We start from the raw sequence: 21,698 nt of genomic DNA, 5'->3' as shown, positions 1-21,698 counted from the left end.
GAAAGTTTCTCCTTTTAAATTTAGTAATATATATAGAAGGGGTTACTAGCCCCTTGCTCCCGGCATTTTAGTCGCCTCTTACGACACACATGGCTTACGGAGGAAGAATTCTGTTCCACTTCCCCATGGAAATATATATATATATATATTTTTTTTCAACAAGTCGGCCGTCTCCCACCGAGGAAGGGTGACCCAAAAAGAAATTAAATCCCCACAAAGAAAATACTTTCATCATCATTCAACACTTTTACCTCACTCACACATAATCACTCTTTTTGCAGAGGTGCTAAGAATACAATAGTTTAGAAGCATATACCTATAAAGATACACAACATATCCCTCCAAACTGCCAATATCCCAAACCCCTCCTTTATTATTATTATTATAATCAAGGGGGAAGCGCTAAACCCGGAGGATTATACAGCGCCTGGGGGGGGGGGGATGTGGAAGGCATTCAGGCTTAATTCGGGGAACTGGAGCACAGATCCAATTCCCTAAATCAAGAGCCCCTCACCAGCATCAAGGAACCTTCCTTGAGGGGAACCCCTCCTTTAAAGTGCAGGCATTGTACTTCCCATTTCCAAGACTCAAGTCCGGCTATATAAAAATAACCGGTTTCCCTGAATCCCTTCACTAAATATTACTCTGCTCACACTCCAACAGATCGTCAGGTCCCAAATACCGTTCGTCTCCATTCACTCCTATCGAACATGCTCATGAACGCCTGCTGGAGTCCAAGCCCCTTGGCCACAAAACCTCCCTTACCCCTTCCTTCCAACCTTTTCGAGGACGATCCCTACCCCGCCTTCCTTCCCCTACAGATTTATACGCTCTCCACATCATTCTACTTTGATCCATTCTCTCTAAATGACCAAGTCACCTCAACAACCCCTCTTCAGCCCTCTGACTAACACTTTTATTAACTCCACACCTTCTCCTAATTTCCACACTCCGAATTTTCTGCATAATATTTACACCACACATTGCCCTTAGACAGGACATCTTCACTGCCTCCAACCTCTTCCTCGCTGCTGCATTCACAACCCAAGTTTCACACCCATATAAGTGTGTTGGTACTACTATACTTTCATACATTCCCTTCTTTGCCTCCATAGATAACGTTTTTTGTCTCCACATATACCTCAACGCACCACTCACCTTTTTTCCCTCATCAATTGTGATTAACCTCATCCTTCGTAAATCCATCCGCCGACACGTCAACTCCCAAGTACAGTGGACCCCCGCATAACGATCACCTCCGAATGCGACCAATTATGTAAGTGTATTTATGTAAGTGCGTTTGTACGTGTATGTTTGGGGGTCTGAAATGGACTAATCTACTTCACAATATTTCTTATGGGAACAAATTCGGTCAGTACTGGCACCTGAACATACTTCTGGAGTGAAAAAATATCGTTAACCGGGGGTCCACTGTATCTCCTTTATCCATGTGGTACTCTACTGGAGATGGTTCCCAAAGAGGATATTTTTTCTTTTATCGCTTGTTTACATTTTCCTCTCCATCAGAAAGTCTCTTGTCCATTGTTTTATTATCATGGGAGCACTAAACCCATAGGGATTATATTCTCATCTATTGTATAGTTTGTACTTATTCATTCTATGTATATTATTATTATTATAATAAAAAAGAAGCGCTAAGCCACAAGGGCTATACAGCGCTGCAGGGTAGGGAAGAAAGCGAGGGTATTGGATGGCAGAAGGGAGGAGGGATGATCCCAAAGAGGATATTTTTTCTTTTATCGCTTGTTTACATTTTCCTCTCCACCAGAAAGTCTCTTGTCCATTGTTTTATTATCATGGGAGCACTAAACCCATAGGGATTATATTCTCATCTATTGTATAGTTTGTACTTATTCATTCTATGTATATTATTATTATTATAATCAAATTATTATTATTATAATCAAGAAGAAGCGCTAAGCCACAAGGGCTATACAGCTATTATAATCAAAAAGAAGCGCTAAGCCACAAGGGCTATACAGCGCTGCAGGGTAGGGAAGAAAGCGAGGGTATTGGATGACAGAAGGGAGGAGGGATGATCAGTAGGTTACAGAAAACAGCGGGGCAGGGGATAGTACGGGGGTAGAGGGTAGCAAGAGATTGAAGTAGAAAGGGCTGAAGGTATCAGAATTTGTGAAGTCAGTTGTCAAAAAGTCAATGAGAGAGTCTGGATGAAAGGTGGGTCCATCAGCGAGAAGGGAAGGTAAAGAGAGAGCAGCAGAGCGAAGACGACGACGGAGGTAAATTCTGCGTGCTCGTTGATAAAGTGGGCAGTCCAACAGAATGTGGCTGACTGATAATGGAACTTGGCAATTCTCACAGAGAGGAGCAGGGTGTCTCTCCATGAGATATCCATGAGTAAGACGAGTATGGCCAATGCGAAGACGGGAGAGAGTAGTCTCCCAACCTCGACACTGGTGATAAGAAGATGGCCAGTAACCTATACTCGGTTTAATAGATTGAAGTTTGTTGCCGAGCATAGTAGACCAACGTTGTTGCCAACAGGTGTGAAGTTGGGAAGATATTGCAGCAAAATAGTCCGTAAATGGAATACCTCTACATGAAACTGGTAGGTCATGTACTGCTGACCGCACAGCAGTGTCTGCCTGTTCATTGCTCAGTACGTCAACATGACCAGGGACCCAACAAAAAACAATATCTTTATGCTTGGTAAAGATGCGGCGTAGCCAAAGTTGGATACGGAGTACTAAGGGGTGAGGTGTATCAAATTTCTGTATAGCCTGTAAAGCACTAAGGGAGTCTGAGACAACCACAAATGATGACACAGGCATAGATGCAATACGGATAAGTGCTGTAAGGATGGCATACAATTCAGCAGTAAAAATACTAGCCGAAGATAGTAAATGCCCTTGTACGACGCTGTCCGGAAACACTGCTGCAAATCCTACGCCGTCAGAAGACTTAGAGCCATCTGTGTACACAGCAATGCCATGAGAATGAGAGTGAAAGTGGTCAAGAAAAAGAGAGCGGGAAGCGACCGTAGACAGTTGGGCTTTCGAGCAAGGGAGAGAGAAAGAACAGACTCGAACAGCTGGAACTTCCCAGGGGGGTAGGGAAAAGCGAGATGCTACATGTACATAGAAAGGTGGTAATTGAAGAGAAGACGAGCGAATGAAGGTGAAGAGAGAAGGGACGGAGTAAACAGGGGCGGCGAACAAATAAAGAATGTCTACTAATATCAGTGACCATTCTATAAATGGAAGGATTGCGGAGATCATGAGAGCGTACATAGTAGCGAAGGCAATGGGCATCACGGCGATCGGATAAGGATGGAACGTTCGCTTCTGCATAGAGGCTCTCGACAGGGGAAGAGCGAAAAGCACCAAGGCATAAACGTAATCCTTGGTGATGAATGGGGTTAAGGCTAGAGAGAGTAGCAGGAGATGCCGCTGAATAGATGTGGTCACCATAATCAAGTTTCGATAAAATAAGGGTGGAACGTAGGCGAAGGAGGGTTTGACGATCAGCTCCCCATGAAAGATGAGCAAGGGTTTTAAGAAGGTTCAGCCAGCTGTGACAAGTTGCCTTCAGAGAGGTAATGTGAGGTTTCCAGGATAACCTACGATCAAAGAGGAGGCCCAGAAACTTGATTGTATCACGTTCAGGGATACGGGAGCCATAGAGGTACAAAGGATGATCGGAGATGACAGAGTGTCTAGTGAAAGTAATTTGGTGGGTTTTAGTGTTGGAAAATTTAAACCCACGTGTGGTGGCCCAATTGGAAACACGGTCGACTGCATGCTGGAGAGAAACTGTAATAAGGTGACAGTCAGCGCCTGCACAGGCAATAGCGAAGTCATCAACATAGTGTGATGACCAAATATTTGATGGAAGACTAGAGGCCAAATCATTAATAGCATTAATTGTCGTTGGCGTTTAGGCGTGGGACCAGAGTTGGTCCGACGTGGAATGGGCCGGCGATTCGAAAATTGCTGCACCGTAGAGGGAGAGGCCGGAAGCATAGTCAGAGGAGAGCGAAGGTCAGATAAATCAAAGGAGTCAGTCGAGGCCTCAGTACCTGAAGTGGGTGAGGAAACAGCACCGGCGAGAGGTACAGAGGCATGAGGAGTGTCCGAAGAGTGGTCCAAAGACAAGGCGGGGTCAGAACGGGGTGCGGTATCAAGAAGGGGCCCGGGGGTAGCAGGTTCATGGACTAGGGCTGCCATGGTTAGGTTACTTCTTTCTTTTTGTTTTTAAGAAAAAAAAAAGAAAGAAGAAAAGAAAATAAAAATAAAAAAAAGAATAAAAAAAGGGGGGACCGGGGAGGGATAGTTCCTAGGAGGAATGAAAGGGCCAGAAATCTCCCTCCTCGCCCAAGAGGACCTCAGCACCGCAAGTAGCGCAGATGCAGCATGGAACCCGTGCCATACCCTACCCATCATGCCAGTAAACCGGCAATCCGGGATAGCAATCTCACATCTGCCGAGCTACCTCGGTGGACAAAAGAGAGGGCGGCCGGAAATCCACCACAAAGCATACCTCCTTCGGCCACCACCCCCGGAATCCGAAAGGTGGCTTCCAGAGATACACCCGTCGCCCGAGAGACACCCAAAGCCACCCTCCGGGATACCGGAGAGGGATCAGGACATCCCCAGGCAATCCAGATTCCACGGCAAACTACGCCACCGCCAAGAACCTCAACGGAATGGGATGGACCCCGGTACCCTTTCCCCTACCTAGGAACTAGCGTGCCTGTGGGGAAAAAAAAAAAAAAGGCCAAAAAGGAAGGGCAAAAGGGAGGGGTGGGGAGGAGGAGGAGGAAAGGAAAAAGGGGAGGATGGGATAGGGAACGGGGGATTGGGGGGTAATTAGGTTCGATCTGAGGAAGTAGACCGACAGGTCTAATTCCTCAGACCAAGAGCCTCTTCACCACGCCAAGGAGCCCCCCTAGAAGAGGTTCTATGTATAGAAGTTCCACATTAGTCTCTTATGGCAAACTTCAAAATCTAAATAAATACAATCAGTTCATTCATTTTTTCTTACACAATTTATGTGGCTGTCATAACAGTTTAATAGAAAGATAGAGACAAATTTGGTACAGTATAATGCAATCCTATATTGACAATGTTTCACCCACACAGTGGACTTTATTGACAATGTTTCAACCACACAGTGGACTTTATTGACAATGTTTCAACCACACAGTGGACTTTATTGACAATGTTTCACGCACACAGTGGACTTTATTGACAATGTTTCAACCACACAGTGGACTTTATTGACAATGTTTCACCCACACAGTGGACTTTATTGACAATGTTTCAACCACACAGTGGACTTTATTGACAATGTTTCACCCACACAGTGGACTTTATTGACAATGTTTCAACCACACAGTGGACTTTATTGACAATGTTTCAACCACACAGTGGACTTTATTGACAATGTTTCAACCACACAGTGGACTTTATTGACAATGTTTCACGCACACAGTGGACTTTATTGACAATGTTTCAACCACACAGTGGACTTTATTGACAATGTTTCACCCACACAGTGGACTTTATTGACAATGTTTCACTCACACAGTGGACTTTATTGACAATGTTTCAACCACACAGTGGACTTTATTGACAATGTTTCAACCACACAGTGGACTTTATTGACAATGTTTCACGCACACAGTGGACTTTATTGACAATGTTTCAACCACACAGTGGACTTTATTGACAATGTTTCACCCACACAGTGGACTTTATTGACAATGTTTCAACCACACAGTGGACTTTATTGACAATGTTTCAACCACACAGTGGACTTTATTGACAATGTTTCAACCACACAGTGGACTTTATTGACAATGTTTCACGCACACAGTGGACTTTATTGACAATGTTTCAACCACACAGTGGACTTTATTGACAATGTTTCACCCACACAGTGGACTTTATTGACAATGTTTCACTCACACAGTGGACCTTATCAAGTCACTGTCAATGACAGAGTGATTAGATTAAGCTGCATGTATGCCTATGTCCATCAAGGCAGTTTTTTATATTTCTCTGCATAGTTTATTAAATTTGACATACAGGAATTTCCAGATCAAAAACCAAATTACTTGCTATCAATCACCTAACCAAGTTACTGAACTTCCCAGGGCTTAAAGCATAACTTACCCACTAATTTTATTTGTTTCTGTTAAAGTATATTATTAGGCTTTTCACAGGAACCACTAAACTATGTAGAGGTCATATAGCACTTGAGGATTAGGAGCCAATAAGCTTTCATACAAGGAGGGAAGCTCCACTTCCCTAAATCAAAAGCCCCTCACCAGCATCAGTGCCAAATGACAGTTTTATGTATTATATGTACATTATATATTTGTCAGGTTTAGGTTTTTTAAACAATTACAGATTCTGAAAAAAAAACTAGTGCAGCCAAATATCTGCCAAGACATTCACTATTATATTTAATGGTAACCAGGAAATAGAATACATGTTGATATCTTTTTGGGTCACCCTGCCTCAGTGGGAGATGGCCGGCTTGTTAAAAAAAAAAAAAAAAATCTGCATGTTCATTAATCAGATAAAAAACAAAACTTGCAAGTTATCACTGTTTAGTATGATTTTATGTGAAAAAGATTTGACAAATAAAAATGACACAATCACTTTCAATGGATTTTTTAGCAAGTATTCCCAAATGTACACCATAACCATAATATGTGAGCATGTTAAATAGGAATGGAGGCAAGTGGTTATGATTTGGTGAGCTGTTGGAGTGTGAGCAAGGCAATATTTATGAAGGAATTCAGGGAAACCGGTTAGCTGCACTTGAGTCCTAGAGATGGGAAGTACAGTGCCTTCACTCTAAAGGATAGGTGGGGATGTTGGTTTGGTGGGTCATCTAAACTGTACTGTCAGCATGCCTCTGGCAAAGAGTGGTAGAATGAATGATGGTGCAAGTGTCTCTTCTTTGAATCACTCTACCTCAGTAGATGGCCAATGTGTAAAAAGAAGACAAAAAAAAAAGAGCCTTATTGACACAATAAAATCTGTATAGGCAGGCAGTATAGAGATCTAATATATTGGTAAACAAAAAATAAAGATTCCTTAAAAATTATATGGACATAATTTTTATTTTACTTTTTAACAATGCACACCAAAAATCAGAGCATTTATTTAGCTTGGTGCACTGCTCTCTATGAGCTTGTCAGTTTCTGCTAACAACAAGCTACACTTGCCAATCATGATGTTGACAGCTTCTTCTAAGATTTCATAACTCTTCAGCGCACTGTGTGACTCTACAAAAACTGAAACAAAAATAGGAAACTAATTAGTGAACATAATAATCAATCCTTCACATTAAAACATATGTACCAAGTGATACTGTTTGTGAGATTTTCACAACAGAGTTTAATTAAATTTTTTACCCCAATGACCGCCTCACGTCAAAGTAGGGGTGACCCAGAGAAGAAAATACATTCACCCTTCATTCAATCAGTCTTTCCTGAAGTGGGTGCTAAGGTCATAATTTGGATTACCCTCCAACTACAACATCCCCACCCATCACTCAAGAATGTAGACACCGCCTTTTCCACCTCTGAGACTCAAGTTTAGCTAACTGGTTTCCCTAGCTCCGTTTTATAAACTAACTTGCTCAGTATGTCCATTAAAAACCACCTGTCTCCATGCACTCCTAAAATGCTCTCACAAGCCTGCTGGATACTAAAGCCCCTAAAACTCAAAGCCTCTTTTACCTCCCTCCCTCCACCCATTCTAACGACAACCCCTACCCTTCCTACCTTCCACCCCAATTTATACACTCTTCATCATCCTTTCTACATGCCTAAACCACCTCAACAACTTCTCCTCAACCCTATGAATTATACACTTCGGTGATCCTGCATTACCTTTTAATTTCTACACTCCAAATTCTTTGCATAATATTCATGCCAAACATTACTCTCAAACTTGACATCTGTACTGCTTCTGACCACTTCCTCACTTTTACCTCTCCTACACTCCTTTACCTCTTTCCTCCAGCACCTACCCTCTTATAACCACAAATCAATGCTGCACACTCCAGTACTGCATTCTTAAATCCACACCATACCTAATATCCTTGTTACCACTTGCTCTTACTCTAGTGATCCACCTTTCTCCCAGCAGCTATTCACATGTTTCACAAACTGCCCACTTCACTAATTCATTCACTTTTCTTCTCCTTAACATAATGAAATCTGATTTTATGGTAGGTCTATTAAAAAAGAGACTGTCACTAATTCACACATCACAATCGAGTATATATGGTATTATGAATATAAGAAAATAACATAAGAAAAGAGGCTCATGCTAGTCAAGTCCTCCTCACCCTCAACTATTTCCACTCACATATTCCTGACTTACTTTTAAAACTACCCGAGCTAGCTGTAAAAATTGTTTTGTGAGCTGAATTTTGTAGAAAAATGCTACCTACTATTTTACTATTTTTTTTTTAACAAGTTGGCCGTCTCCCACCGAGGCAGGGTGACCCAAAAAGAAAGAAAATCCCCAAAAAGAAAATACTTTCATCATTCAACACTTTCACCTCACTCACACATAATCACTGTTTTTGCAGATGTGCTCAGAACACAACAGTTTAGAAGCATATACGTATAAAGATACACAATATATCCCTCCAAACTGCTAATATCCCGAACCCCTCCTTTAGAGTGCAGGCATTGTACTTCCTATTTCCAAGACTCAAGTCCGGCTATATAAAAATAACCGGTTTCCCTGAATCCCTTCACTAAATATTACCCTGCTTACACTCCAACAGATCGTCAGGTCCCAAATACCATTTGTCTCCATTCACTCCTAATGAACACGCTCATGCACCCCTGCTGGAATTCCAAGCCCCTCGCCCACAAAACCTCCCTTACCCCTTCCTTCCAACCTTTTCAAGGATGACCTCTACCCCGCCTTCCTTCCCCTGCAGATTTATACGCTCTCCATGTGATTCTACTTTGATCCATTCTCTCTAAATGACCAAACCACATCAACAACCCCTCTTCAGCCCTCTGACTAATACTTTTATTAACTCCACACATTCTCCTAATTTCCACACTCCGAATTTTCTGCATAATATTAACACCACACACTGCCCTTAGACAGGACATCTTCACTGCCTCCAACCTCTTCCTCGCTGCTGCATTCACAACCCAAGCTTCACACCCATATAAGAGTGTTGGTACTACTATACTTTCATACATTCCCTTCTTTGCCTCCATAGATAACGTTTTTTGTCTCCACATATACCTCAACGCACCACGTACCTTTTTTCCCTCATCAATTCTATGATTAACCTCATCCTTCATAAATCCATCCGCCAACACGTCAACTCCCAAGTATCTGAAAACATTCACTTCTTCCATACTCCTCCTTCCCAATTTGATAACCAATTTTTCTTTATCTAAATCATTTGTGATACCCTCATCACCTTACTCTTTTCTATGTTCACTTTCAACTTTCTACCTTTACACACACTCCCAAACTCATCCACTAACCTCTGCAATTCTTCTTTAGAATCTCCCATAAGCAGAGTATCATCAGCAAAAAGCAACTGTGTCAATTCCCATTTTGTATTTGATTCCCCATAATTTAATCCCACCCCTCTCCCGAACACCCTAGCATTTACTTCTTTTACAACCTCATCTATAAATATATTAAACAACCATGGTGACATTACACATCCCTGTCTAAGACCTACTTTACTGGGAAGTAGTCTCCTTCTTTTCTACACACCCTAACCTGAGCCTCACTATCCTCATAAAAACTCTTTACTAATTTATCAGAGAAAATAAGAAATGACTTACAAATCACATGATCAGTCTTCCTTGTGAGCTTAACAGAGTCTTTGATGCTATCATACTGGAATACATTTCTGGAGCAGGCATCATTTCGAGTATCATTCACCTTTGCTAGTCTTCTCCCTGTAAAGTAAAGGGAGGTAAGCCACATTATAATTCAAATACAACTCTATAATGAACACAATGCATGAAAAGTAATAAAAATAATGATGTATATTATGTTGTTGTTATATAAAAAAATTATAAGCTATGTACAGGAATATATTATCCCTGTTTAATATTATATTTGCTTTTAATAGTGTTCAAATATTTTTGTCATTGCTCATATTACTGAATTAATGAAAGCTTCTAGTATCCTGCATCCCATTACATCTAACTTTCCTGTGTAATCACTGAACTGACTGACATTATGCTTCCAATACCCATCCTGTAGGTAGTAGTTGAAAGATTACAAAAGCACATGATGGATCCAGAGACTGAGTTCCAATGTACTCTGGGCTAAGCAAGGTATGATAATACCAGGGAATTAACTTTACACATGTGGTGCTTCCTGCCAGGATGCAAGGGGTGAGTTTCAACAATTGGTACTGTTTCTTAATTTTTACACAAATGGCAGGGCTGAGTATTGTCAAAGCTATTTTTTAAACACTATGGAATTTACATTCATTGTGTCACTGCTCAGTTTGTTAAATTATTTGCCACCCGTACACTAAAGCAATACTTTCTAATATTCTTGTGGTTCATATGGGTATGTGATTTCCAATTATACCAATGACTTCTTGCTGCATCACTGGTGGTAGATTTATACATGTATACCACATCTATGCTCTACAGTATATGTCACAATTATATTACCTCTTGTCATCTACTACAGAACATTCCTGTGTGTGATGCCCCACACGTGAACAATGATCCATCCTCAAAGATTAGTACTGGCAATAGTTTAACATCTCTGGTATCACATTCTGATGCTGATACCCAGTGTTGATATTTCACCACCTGCAACTCCCTTCTAATTTTATTAATATTTCAAGTAACTTGAATTTATAGTGAAATTATTTTATTTTTATTTATTAACACATCGGCCGATTCCCACCAAGGCAGGGTGGCCCGAAAAAGAAAAACTTTCATCATCATTCACTCCATCACTGTCTTGCCAGAGGAATGCTTTACACTAGTTATAAAACTGCAACATTAACACCCCTCCTTCAGAGTGCAGACCCTGTACTTCCCATCTCCAGGACTAAAGTCCGGCCTGCCGGTTTCCCTGAATCCCTTCATGAGTGTTACAGTACTTTGTTCACACTCCAACAGCACATTAAGTGTTAAAAACCACTTGCCTCCATTCACTCCTATCAAATATGTTCACGCATGCTTGCTGGAAGTCCAAGCCCCTAGCACACAAAAACCTCCTTTACCCTCCTCCCTCCAACCTTTCCTAGGCTGACCCCTACCCCACTTTACCTCCACTACAGATTTATACACTCTCGAAGCCATTCTGTTTTGTTCCATTCTCTCTACACGTCAGAACCACCTCAACAACCCCTTCTCAGCCCTCTCCTAATTTCCAAGCTACGAATTCTCTGCATTATATTCACCCCACACACTACCCTCAGACACGACATCTCCACTGCCTCCAGCATTCTCGTTGCAACATTCATCACCCATGCTTCACACCCATATAGGAGTGTTGGTATAACTATACTCGCATGCATTCCCCTCTTTGCTTCCATAGACAAAGTTCTTTGTCTCCACAGACTCCTAAGTGTACCACTCACTCTTTTTCCCTCATCAATTCTATGATTCACCTCATCCTTTATAGACCCATCTGCTGACAAGTCCACTCCTAAATATCTGAATATATTCACTTCCTCCATACTCTCTCCCTCCAATCTGATATCCAATCTTTTGTCACCTAATCTTTTTGTTATCCTCATCACTTTACTCTTTCCTATACAGTATTCACTTTTAATTTTCTTCTTTTACATACCCTACCAAATTCATCCACCAACCTCTGCAACTTCTCTTCAGAATCTCCCAAAAGCACAGTGTCATCAGCAAAGAGCAACTGTGACAACTCCCACTTTGTGTTTGATTCTTTATCTTTTAACTCACACCTCTTGCCAAGACCCTTGCATTCACTTCTCTTACAACCCCATCTATAAGTACAGCATATTGAACAGCCACGGTGACCTCACACATCCTTGTCTAAGGCCTACTTTTACTGGGAAATACAGTGGACCCCCGGTTAACGATATTTTTTCATTCCAGAAGTATGTTCAGGTGCCAATACTGACCGAATTTGTTCCCATAAGGAATATTGTGAAGTAGATTAGTCCATTTCAGACCCCCAAACATACACGTACAAACACACTTACATATATACACTTACATAATTGGTCGCATTGGGAGCTGATCGTTAAGCGGGGGTCCACTGTAATCTCCCTCTCTCCTACATACTCTAACCTGAGCCTCACTATCATCGTAAAAACTCTTCACTGCTTTCAGTAACCTACCTCCCATACCATGCACCTGCAACATCTCCCACATTGCCTCCCTATCCACCCTGTCATATGCCTTTTCTGAGTCCATAAATGCCACAAAAACCTCTTTTAGGTGATAGCTCTTTGCTCCCATTCCTACATGTGAAAACATGTAGCCTTGACCTTTGTCTCACACATGGGGTTCAGTATTGTGCTCAGTTTCTTGTCTGGTCATGTATCTACTTGTCTTCTATGAGCAACCAGTTTCACATGAATTGCCATGCATGCAAAAGTGCAGAAATGAAATTTTGAAAATCTTATATTTTTGTTCTTAGCGTTGAGGTATATGTGGAGTCAAAAAACGTTATCTATGGAGGCAAAGAAGGGAATGTATGAAAGTATAGTAGTACCAACACTCTTATATGGGTGTGAAGCTTGGGTGGTAAATGCAGCAGCGAGGAGACGGTTGGAGGCAGTGGAGATGTCCTGTTTAAGGGCAATGTGTGGTGTAAATATTATGCAGAAAATTCGGAGTGTGGAAATTAGGAAAAGGTGTGGAGTTAATAAGAGTATTAGTCAGAGGGCTGAAGAGGAGTTGTTGAGGTGGTTTGGTCATTTAGAGAGAATGGATCAAAGTAGAATGACATGGAAAGCATATAAATCTATAGGGGAAGGAAGGAGGGGTAGGGGTCGTCCTCGAAAGGGTTGGAGAGAGGGGGTAAAGGAGGTTTTGTGGGCAAGGGGCTTGGACTTCCAGCAAGCGTGCGTGAGCGTGTTAGATAGGAGTGAATGGAGACGAATGGTACTTGGGACCTGACGATCTGTTGGAGTGTGAGCAGGGTAATATTTAGTGAAGGGATTCAGGGAAACCGGTTATTTTCATATAGTCGGACTTGAGTCCTGGAAATGGGAAGTACAATGCCTGCACTTTAAAGGAGGGGTTTGGGATATTGGCAGTTTGGAGGGATATGTTGTGTATCTTTATATGTGTATGCTTCTAAACTGTTGTATTCCGAGCACCTCTGCAAAAACAGTGATAATGTGCGAGTGTGGTGAAAGTGTTGAATGATGATGAAAGTATTTTCTTTTTGAGGATTTTCTTTCTTTTTTGGGTCACCCTGCCTCGGTGGGAGATGGCCGACTTGTTGGGAAAAAAAAAAAAAAAAAAAAAAAGCTAGGTTAGGTAATATAAGCTCAGGCTATTAACCTATAGTAACCTATATTTACAAATAATTACCAGACAATGAAAAAAGACAAGTGGCTTATGTCTGGCAGCAAGGGGCATATGTAAATTTTTTTTCTTTAACACATCAACAGTTTTCCACTGAGGCAGGGTGATGCAAAAAAAGAAAAAAAAAACTTTCATCATTAATCACTCTTTCACTGTCTTGCCAGAGGCATTTTGAAACTACAGTTCAAAAGCAGGTGGGAAGTGCAGGCACTGCACTTCCCACCTCCAGGAGTCAAATCTAGCTAACTGGTTTCCCTGAATCAAAATTGTATTCATGTATTTTCACATGAACAACAGCGAATGTGGAGGACAGGTTGTCTTCATAGCCCCATTCTCTCCTTGCCAGGGTCAACATCATAAAATACACACTCAAACTGCATAGACAGCAGAGAAACAAACATTATACATTATCCTTTTGCTTACCTCCTGGAGTAGTAACAACATCAATCACTCCAGGGGAGAAGCATTTCTGGAGAAGGTCAGCTTGCTCACCCTCAACTTCTCGAGTCAGTTCTATTTCAGGCAAGAGACGATACCACGCAAGGCCAGGCTGGAACTTGGCATGGTCACTACCAATACCTGAATATTTAAGAAGAAAGCAAGGGAGAGAATCAGACAAATATTAAAGAATACAAGGCCATACTACAAGCATGTGCAATATGAGAATACTGTAAGAGATAAAGGTCATAACCCCCCATCATTTTCCTCATAAAATTTCAGAGAATTTGCATGAAAAAAGTTTTCATAAAAATTAGATACAATGTGAATTTACATGATGGAATGATTACTGGGACTCCTCCTCAAACTCGATCATCTCCAGGATAAAATTCAAAGGCTAATGGCAAATCAAGGATTATTTATTCTTGGCTGTAACAATTAAGAGCATAACTCACTCAGTTTTACTTTATTAAGAAGAAAAACACATACACATACTTTACTTTTCTTAATAATTTTAGCAATTATGTCTATAAAGGGAAAAGAAGCATTGCTTTTGGACTCTTTTTAGGGGTAGCTCAAGTAGTAATAATGTTGGTAGAATTACTGACAATATGTTAGGGATTTTGATAATGATATAAAATACTTATAAGTTGATGATCAAGACATGTGCAACAGTTGAGCATCTTTATTGTTGAAGCATTTCACCTACACAGTAGGCTTCTTCTGTATTTGGCTGAAGAAACTTTCTATGTAGCCAAAACTTTCCAACAACAAAGAAACCAAACTGTTGCACTCATCAATATGTTGGGCAACAGGACATGTGCAGCTACTGCAACATTTTACTGTGGCAACATTTCACTCCCCAGGAGCATTGTCAAGTTGTTACAAACAATACAGGGACACAGAGTATATATGTATAGGTCTTATACACAAATAACCCGCACATAAAAGAGAGAAGCTTACGATGACGTTTCGGTCCGAATCGGACCATTGACAGTCACACTAACAGAGGTGGAGCAGGACGGCTATATATAGGCAGGAAGAGGTGGAGGTAGTAGTAGTAGTACAAGAATTGTATATAATACCGACAAGATGAAATTAAGACACATGCACAACACCCGGGCATCACCATCGTAGACGTTTCGCCATCCAGCCAGCCACTGGATGGCGAAACGTCCACAACAAAGACAACCAGACGCCGCACATGTGTCTCAATTTCATCAGTAGTTGAAGAAGGAGGGGTGTTAATGTTGCAGTTTAAAAACTGTAGTGTAAAGCACCCTTCTGGCAAGACAGTGATGGAGTGAATGATGGTGAAAGTTTTTCTTTTTCGGGCCACCCTGCCTTGGTGGGAATCGACCAGTGTGATAATAAAAAATAATAATAATTGAAGTAGTAGTAGAAGAAGAAGAGGTAGTAGTAGTGGTAGTGGTAGAAGTGGGAAATAAGGATGACGAGCCAGTCAAAAACAAAGGAAGGGGAGCACTGCAAGAGAGCTAGAAGCCCACAGAGGGAGAGCAAGCGCACAGAGGTGCGTGAAAGGGGAAGTGGTGAAATAAAATAAATGAAGAAGGAACAGAAACACGAGACAGGAGAGAGAAAGACAACCCAGAGGAGAAAAGGAAAGAGGAAAGGGGAAGAGGAAGAAGAAAAAGAAAGAAAAAATGAGGATTCAGGTTAAGTCACGGGTGTTCTGAAGTTTGGAGCATTTTACAATGTAGTGGGAGAGGAAGGCATCTACAGAGACGAAGCCAGGGGTAAGGTTCATACAAGGAAAGTTGTGTATTAGAGAGGATTCAACTAGACGGCGACTGTTCGAGTATTGTGCCTTTTTGTTATTTATGTATAGGTCTTAGAATAAGATGTAAAGAGCATAATAAAAGCATTTTAAGTAATAATAGTAGTGGTTCCTCAGTATGGCCTTAAATGTTGCCAGAAGGTATTAGTATTAGTTAAAACCCCAACTAGCCAACACTAGCTTAATCCTAAAATAAGCTTAAGCTTGGCATTTCATTACAATGAAATTCATCTGATTAAAAAAATCATTGTAAATTGCATCAGGGAATTTAATTCAATTGTCTACAACTAATTTCAGAATATAACTGTTTATTAAACAGATGAAACAGTATGCTGTTGGAGAGTTCTCAAAAAAGTGCAATGCTCATAACATCAGCCTAACAAAAAATATGAAAAATGGATTATACAAATAAATGTAAAATAGCACCAAACTGAGCAATGCTGAGCATCATCACATGCACAAATAACCTGCACACGAGAGAGAGAAGCTTATGAAGACATTTTGGTCCGACCTGGATGATTTACAAGTCCAAGTCAGACAGAAACATCGTCATGAGCTTCTCTCTCCTATGTGCAGGCTATTTGTGTATTGCTCCAATCACAGTATTGTGCCTTTTTGTTCCTTCTTCATCAACACATGCATTGTAAACATAAAAAAATAAATAAAACTGAACAATCATTTAAAAAAATGACTATTTCTTCTAATGGGATCACATTTTATCTGGTATATTTTTAAGTCATCCTACAGATTTACTGATTGTTAAATAGATACAAATATTTCTCATCTACCTTTGACAGCAAATGCTTCCAAGTTTATTTCATGGCCAGAGTTCATTTTGGCTAATAAAATATCCTGATGCAGAGGCTGCATATTGGCTTCCTGGAAGATGTCAGTTTGGTTACCCAAAGGAATCCACTTCAGACTTGATGACATAACTGAAAAATAAAAAATAGTATATCTTTCTTTTCTTTCAACACACTGGCCGTATCCCACCGAGGCGGGGTGGCCCAAAGGAAAAACAAAAGTTTCTCCTTTTACATTTAGTAATATATACAGGAGAAGAGGTTACTAGCCCCTTGCTCCCGGCATTTTAGTTGCCTCTTACAACATGCATGGCTTACGGAGGAAGAATTCTGTTCCACTTCCCCATAGAGAATAATATTTTCATGTTAATCAAATATTCATGTGCACACTGACTTAGAATAAGAAAATAAATGAGTAATATTAATAAAGTCCACCATTCTTATTTTGATAGCACTGGGGCCAAGAGCCTTTCATGGTAAGTCAACTTATATACTTATTATAATCAAAACTAAGTGCTATGCCCACAAGAATCATACAGTGCAGGTCAACTTATAGAGCAGAAAAAATCTAAAGGAATTTCAAAAAAGAAAATCAAATTTGTTGGTTATTATAAATTGCATGTGTGTGTGTGCTAAGAGTTGCACCACTTAAGCTTGCCCGGAATGTTCTGCATAACCATTGGCTTTCTGCATGCATTCAAGTGTCATCCATTTCTGTATAAACAATGTATTATGTGGAAATAAGCTTGAATTTAAATTTGAACTTGAAGGTCACCATCAATGGCCAACCCATCTCGAGCTCTGATTGGCATCTTGTTTACATATTTAGTATAACTTTTTTACATATCTAGTATAGCGTAAAGTTCAAAGTAGACAGTCGTGGCTGTATTTTTAACATACACTGGCCCTGCAAACACATATAGCATTGTATTTTCCTGTTGTTAAATATAACTAAAACTAGATTGTTATACTGTATTTTGTTTTCCAAGAGAAGAAAATAATAAATATGTGGATGGGTGGGAGCTACAGAAAGAAAGAAAAAAGAAAGGGTGAGATAGATATATTTAACGCACTAGTCATCTCCCACCGAGGCAGGGCGACCTAAAAGAAAAACAAATGTTCTTTTTACATGTATGTAGTACTTAATTTATACAGGAGAAGGGGTCACTATCTCCTTACTCCCAGCATTTTAGTCACCTCTTATGAGACACATGGCTTATGGAGGAAGGATTCGTCTCCACTTCATGGCAATGAAAAGAAATAAAGAAGAGCAGGAACTATTAAGATAATAGAAGAAAACTCAGATGTGTGTGTAGAATTCTTCCTCCGTAAGCAATGCGTATCATAAGAGGCTACTAATAAGCAGGGAGCAAGGGGCTAGTAACCCCTTCTCCTGTATACATTACTAAAGTTAAAAAGAGAAACTTTTGTTTTTCTCTTTGGGCGACCTTGCCTCGGTGGGATACTGCCAGTTTGTTGAAAGAAGAATAATACATATGTGTACATGTATCTGTGACCTAAGTGTAGGCAGAAGTAGCTCAATCTTCCCTTCACTAAAAACAAGACATATACACTATCAGCTGGTAACTGCAAATGCTCACCTAGTTGTTCAGTCACAATGCAATGGAAGCATAAATTAATAAAATAACATATGCAAATTTTGCATTTCTCACCTTTTCTGTTAAGGTAGAGAATGTCAGGGTTAGTCTCATCAGCTGCTGCTTTAGGATTCTTTGAACATCGTACATTAAGCGAATATTTAACAGAGTCCTGAGCACCCCACTCTGTTTCCTCTGTAGAAATTAACATAAGGTTAGGATTTTTCTATCATCTAGATTAGTGAATAAGTGATCATGACCTTAGTAAGACAGTGGTACTGTGAATGATGGTGAAAGTGTTTCTTTTCTTGGGTCACCCTGCCAGACAAGGAAACAAATTTACCATCATTCATTCATTAACTGTTTCAGCAGTTAATGCTGTTAAGCACAAAAGAAAGCCACTAACATGTGGTGCATTTTGTGGAAAGGGAGTTAATCTGGTTTGATCTGAGGAAGGAGGTGTTGTATCACTGCAACACATCCTTGATGGGATTAATAAATATTTATCTATATAACAAGTGTTCCATACAAAATACACTAAATATTATTTAGCAAAAACTAATGAAGAACATGTTAGTTTCACCTTTGTTTCGAAATTCAAAGTATCGTGGATCCACTTTAAGAGGAACAAGGCCCAGTCTGTGTGCTAAAACTTCATCTTGAACAATGCTGGTATTATTGTACATATACACCTTCTCTATTGCCATTGTTGGTACCTAAAAAAAAATAACAAAAATTTACCAATCATAAACAAAAGCTAGTTTTTACACTACATATTTGCTTGGAACTAAGACATTATTATTATTGTAATCATAACTAAGAACTAAACAAGATATAATGAACAATTTAAATTGAATGATGAATTATGCCTAGTCTGCAAGCAGAATTTAAATTTGGTATAGAATTGTAGTTTTAAATACAGCAAAGCAAATCTTTATCATAGTTCTAACCAACACGATTTTGCCTAAACTATCAGAATTATTTTTATCATGTACATATATTTTTGATGCAAGTGCATGATAAAAACCTGTGGTATACCCCTGGGGATGCATGTATTCTAGTTGTTCATGATAAAAACCTGTGGTATACCCCGGGGGATGCATGTATTTTAGTTGTTCATGACAAAAACCTGTGGTATACTCCTGGGGCTGTATGTATTCTAGTTGTTCATGATAAAAACCTGTGGTATACTCCTGGGGATGCATGTATTCTAGTAATGCATGATGAAAACCTGTGATATATCCCTGGGAATGCATGTATTTCTAGTAGTGCATGATATAAACCTGTGGTATATCCCTGGGAATGCATGTATTGTAACAGCGGATGATAAGAACCTGTGGTGTTTCTCTGGGGATGTATCCAAGTTGAAAAACCTCTGCATTATACAAATATTATCTAAAGTCAAATAAAACATAATTTACCTCTGCCAGTATAATTCTTCTATAAGCATTTACAAGAGAGATGTTAAAGCCAATGAAGTCTATCTCCATTTCGAAGGGATCCATCCTTATAATTTCAACCTTGCAATTTGCAATGCTGGCCTCGGCTGCCTTACTCTCCTTGACGTTTTTCTTCTTTGAGGATATAGTTAGGCCGTCAGTTTTCTGTATATAAAGAAATTGATTCTGCATTAACAACACGTTTCCAGACGTTAAAAATTCACATAAATGATATGTGTGTGTAGGGTCAGTTCACATATATACAAATGATATTAAAAATCACATGCAAAATATATGTGTAGGGTCAGATCATATACACGTATAATATATACAAATTATAAACCCAAGATCTCAGTCAATGTAATGTAGCTATCAGAAAACTGATATTATCTGAAATATATGACAAGTATCCAAAAATGTTAAATATGCAACACAACAAGAAGATACCTATTATTATTAGTAGTAGTATTATTAGCAACACAATAAGATACCTATTATTATTAGCAACACAATAAGATACCTATTATTATTATTACTTGCAACACAAAAATAAGACAATTATTAGTAGTAGTATTATTTGCAACACAATACTAAGATACCTAAGCGCTAAACCCACCAGGGTCATACAGAAGACACTTATAGATCACAAGATAATTACTAATTATTATTATTAATGTAACTATACTTACATTAACTAACTGGAATTCCTCCATTGTTAATCTTCCTGTCTCCATTTTTAGTTGGAAAAGTTATAAAGCTTTATAAAGTTTGCTGCAGTGTTAACTTGTGAACAGCAGCTGGTGCAATGTTAACAGCAGCAGTGCTGTGTTAGCAGCTGGTGCAGTGTTAGCAGCTGGTGCAATGTTAACAGCAGCTGATGCAATGTTAACAGCAGCTGGTGCAGTGTTAACAGCAGCTGGTGCAGTGTTAACAGCAGCTGGTGCAATGCTAACAGCAGCGGTGCTGCATTAACAGCAGCTGCAGTGTTAGCAGCGGTGGTGCGTTAACGGCAGCTGATGCAGTGTTAACAACAGCTGGTGCAGTGTTAACAACAGCTGGTGCATTGTTAACAGCAGCTGGTGCAGTGTTGACAGCAGCTGGTGCAGTTAGCAGCGGTGCTGTTAACAGTAACGTGTAGTGTTAACAAGCTGGTGCACAGTATTAACAGCAACGTGTAGTGTTAGCAGCTGGTACACAGTATTAACAGCAGCTGGTGCACAGTATTAACAGCAGCTGGTGCACAGTATTAACAGCAACGTGCACAGTGTTGTTGAATATCAACAACAACAACAACAACAGTGGGCAACACTCACTATCTTACTTTTTCAAAAATTATTGTACAACTTCCCGGTATCTGATAATTGCTATATAATGACCATACATTGTAAATCACTACACCAGCACTCGTGTATTATAACTGGCACTCAATAAAGTGTATAAAAATACAATATTAATTATATTAATCATATTAATATAATATAACATCAGTGACTGGCACTTGCTAGTGTTTCAACCTTTTTTAATAACTAATAACTCAAATTAACACGTATAATTATAACTTTAAGGTATATAATAATATAGAATGTATAACGTGATGCTTGCACTTGTAATATATAAAGAATATTGCTGTAATAATTATATATATTGAGAATGTTATTTAATAATGATCGTACATCAGCATCACAACCTCACTCACAACATTAAAATTCATCAAATTTTTATTTTAGGCAAATTAATAATTCTATTATGTGTATTCCTGTTATTATTATGCTGTAAATAAATGTCTGAGAACATAGGATAAGCTGATATATTAATATATTTTCTCACTGAAGTGTTATTATTTTATTGATCCTCCTTGAGGCAATTTTCAATAAGTATCGTTTTTGTCAGAAATTTTTATTTTCTTTCATATATCACAATAAACACAGCGTGAAAGTTGTATATATTACGTTAATGGTTCTAATATATTTTATCTGTAATAAGGACAATTTATATACATGTAAGAGGGAAAATAATGGTGGTTTTTGGAGGAAAAATACTGACAGGTTGAACGACCTGAAATTTTTACTCCATGGCAGC

General features: G+C 39.5%; 1 protein-coding gene across 1 annotated transcript; it reads right to left on the bottom strand.

The window, feature by feature from the left end:
• Positions 1-7,086: 7,086 nt before the first annotated feature.
• On the bottom strand, positions 7,087-20,547 carry Polr1C (RNA polymerase I and III subunit C). The gene is made up of 8 exons (XM_053783561.2): positions 20,309-20,547; positions 19,602-19,784; positions 18,764-18,896; positions 18,256-18,375; positions 16,568-16,714; positions 13,967-14,122; positions 9,836-9,952; positions 7,087-7,291 (listed from the first exon to the last, which is right to left on the bottom strand). The coding sequence occupies exons 1-8, from the start codon at positions 20,351-20,353 to the stop codon at positions 7,161-7,163; spliced, it is 1,032 nt and encodes a 343-aa protein (XP_053639536.1). The 5' UTR covers positions 20,354-20,547; the 3' UTR covers positions 7,087-7,160.
• Positions 20,548-21,698: the final 1,151 nt, after the last annotated feature.

The sequence above is a fragment of the Cherax quadricarinatus genome, chromosome 34 (assembly GCF_038502225.1).
Source record: "Cherax quadricarinatus isolate ZL_2023a chromosome 34, ASM3850222v1, whole genome shotgun sequence".
NCBI lineage: Eukaryota > Metazoa > Arthropoda > Malacostraca > Decapoda > Parastacidae > Cherax > Cherax quadricarinatus.
The sequence above is the reverse complement of the archived record's forward strand: the minus strand, read 5'-3'. Positions and strand labels throughout refer to the sequence as shown.

Bases quoted from the DNA above. Each gene is read 5' to 3' on its own strand.
- Polr1C (XM_053783561.2), bottom strand. From the start codon at position 20,353: ATGGAGACAGGAAGATTAACAATGGAGGAATTCCAGTTAGTTAAT. The intron at 16,715-18,255 runs GTGAGAAATGCA...TTTATTTTTCAG, and splicing joins TCTCTACCTTAACAGAAAAG to TTATGTCATCAAGTCTGAAG. The intron at 14,123-16,567 runs GTAGATGAGAAA...TTAAATATTCAG, and splicing joins GGAAGCATTTGCTGTCAAAG to GTATTGGTAGTGACCATGCC.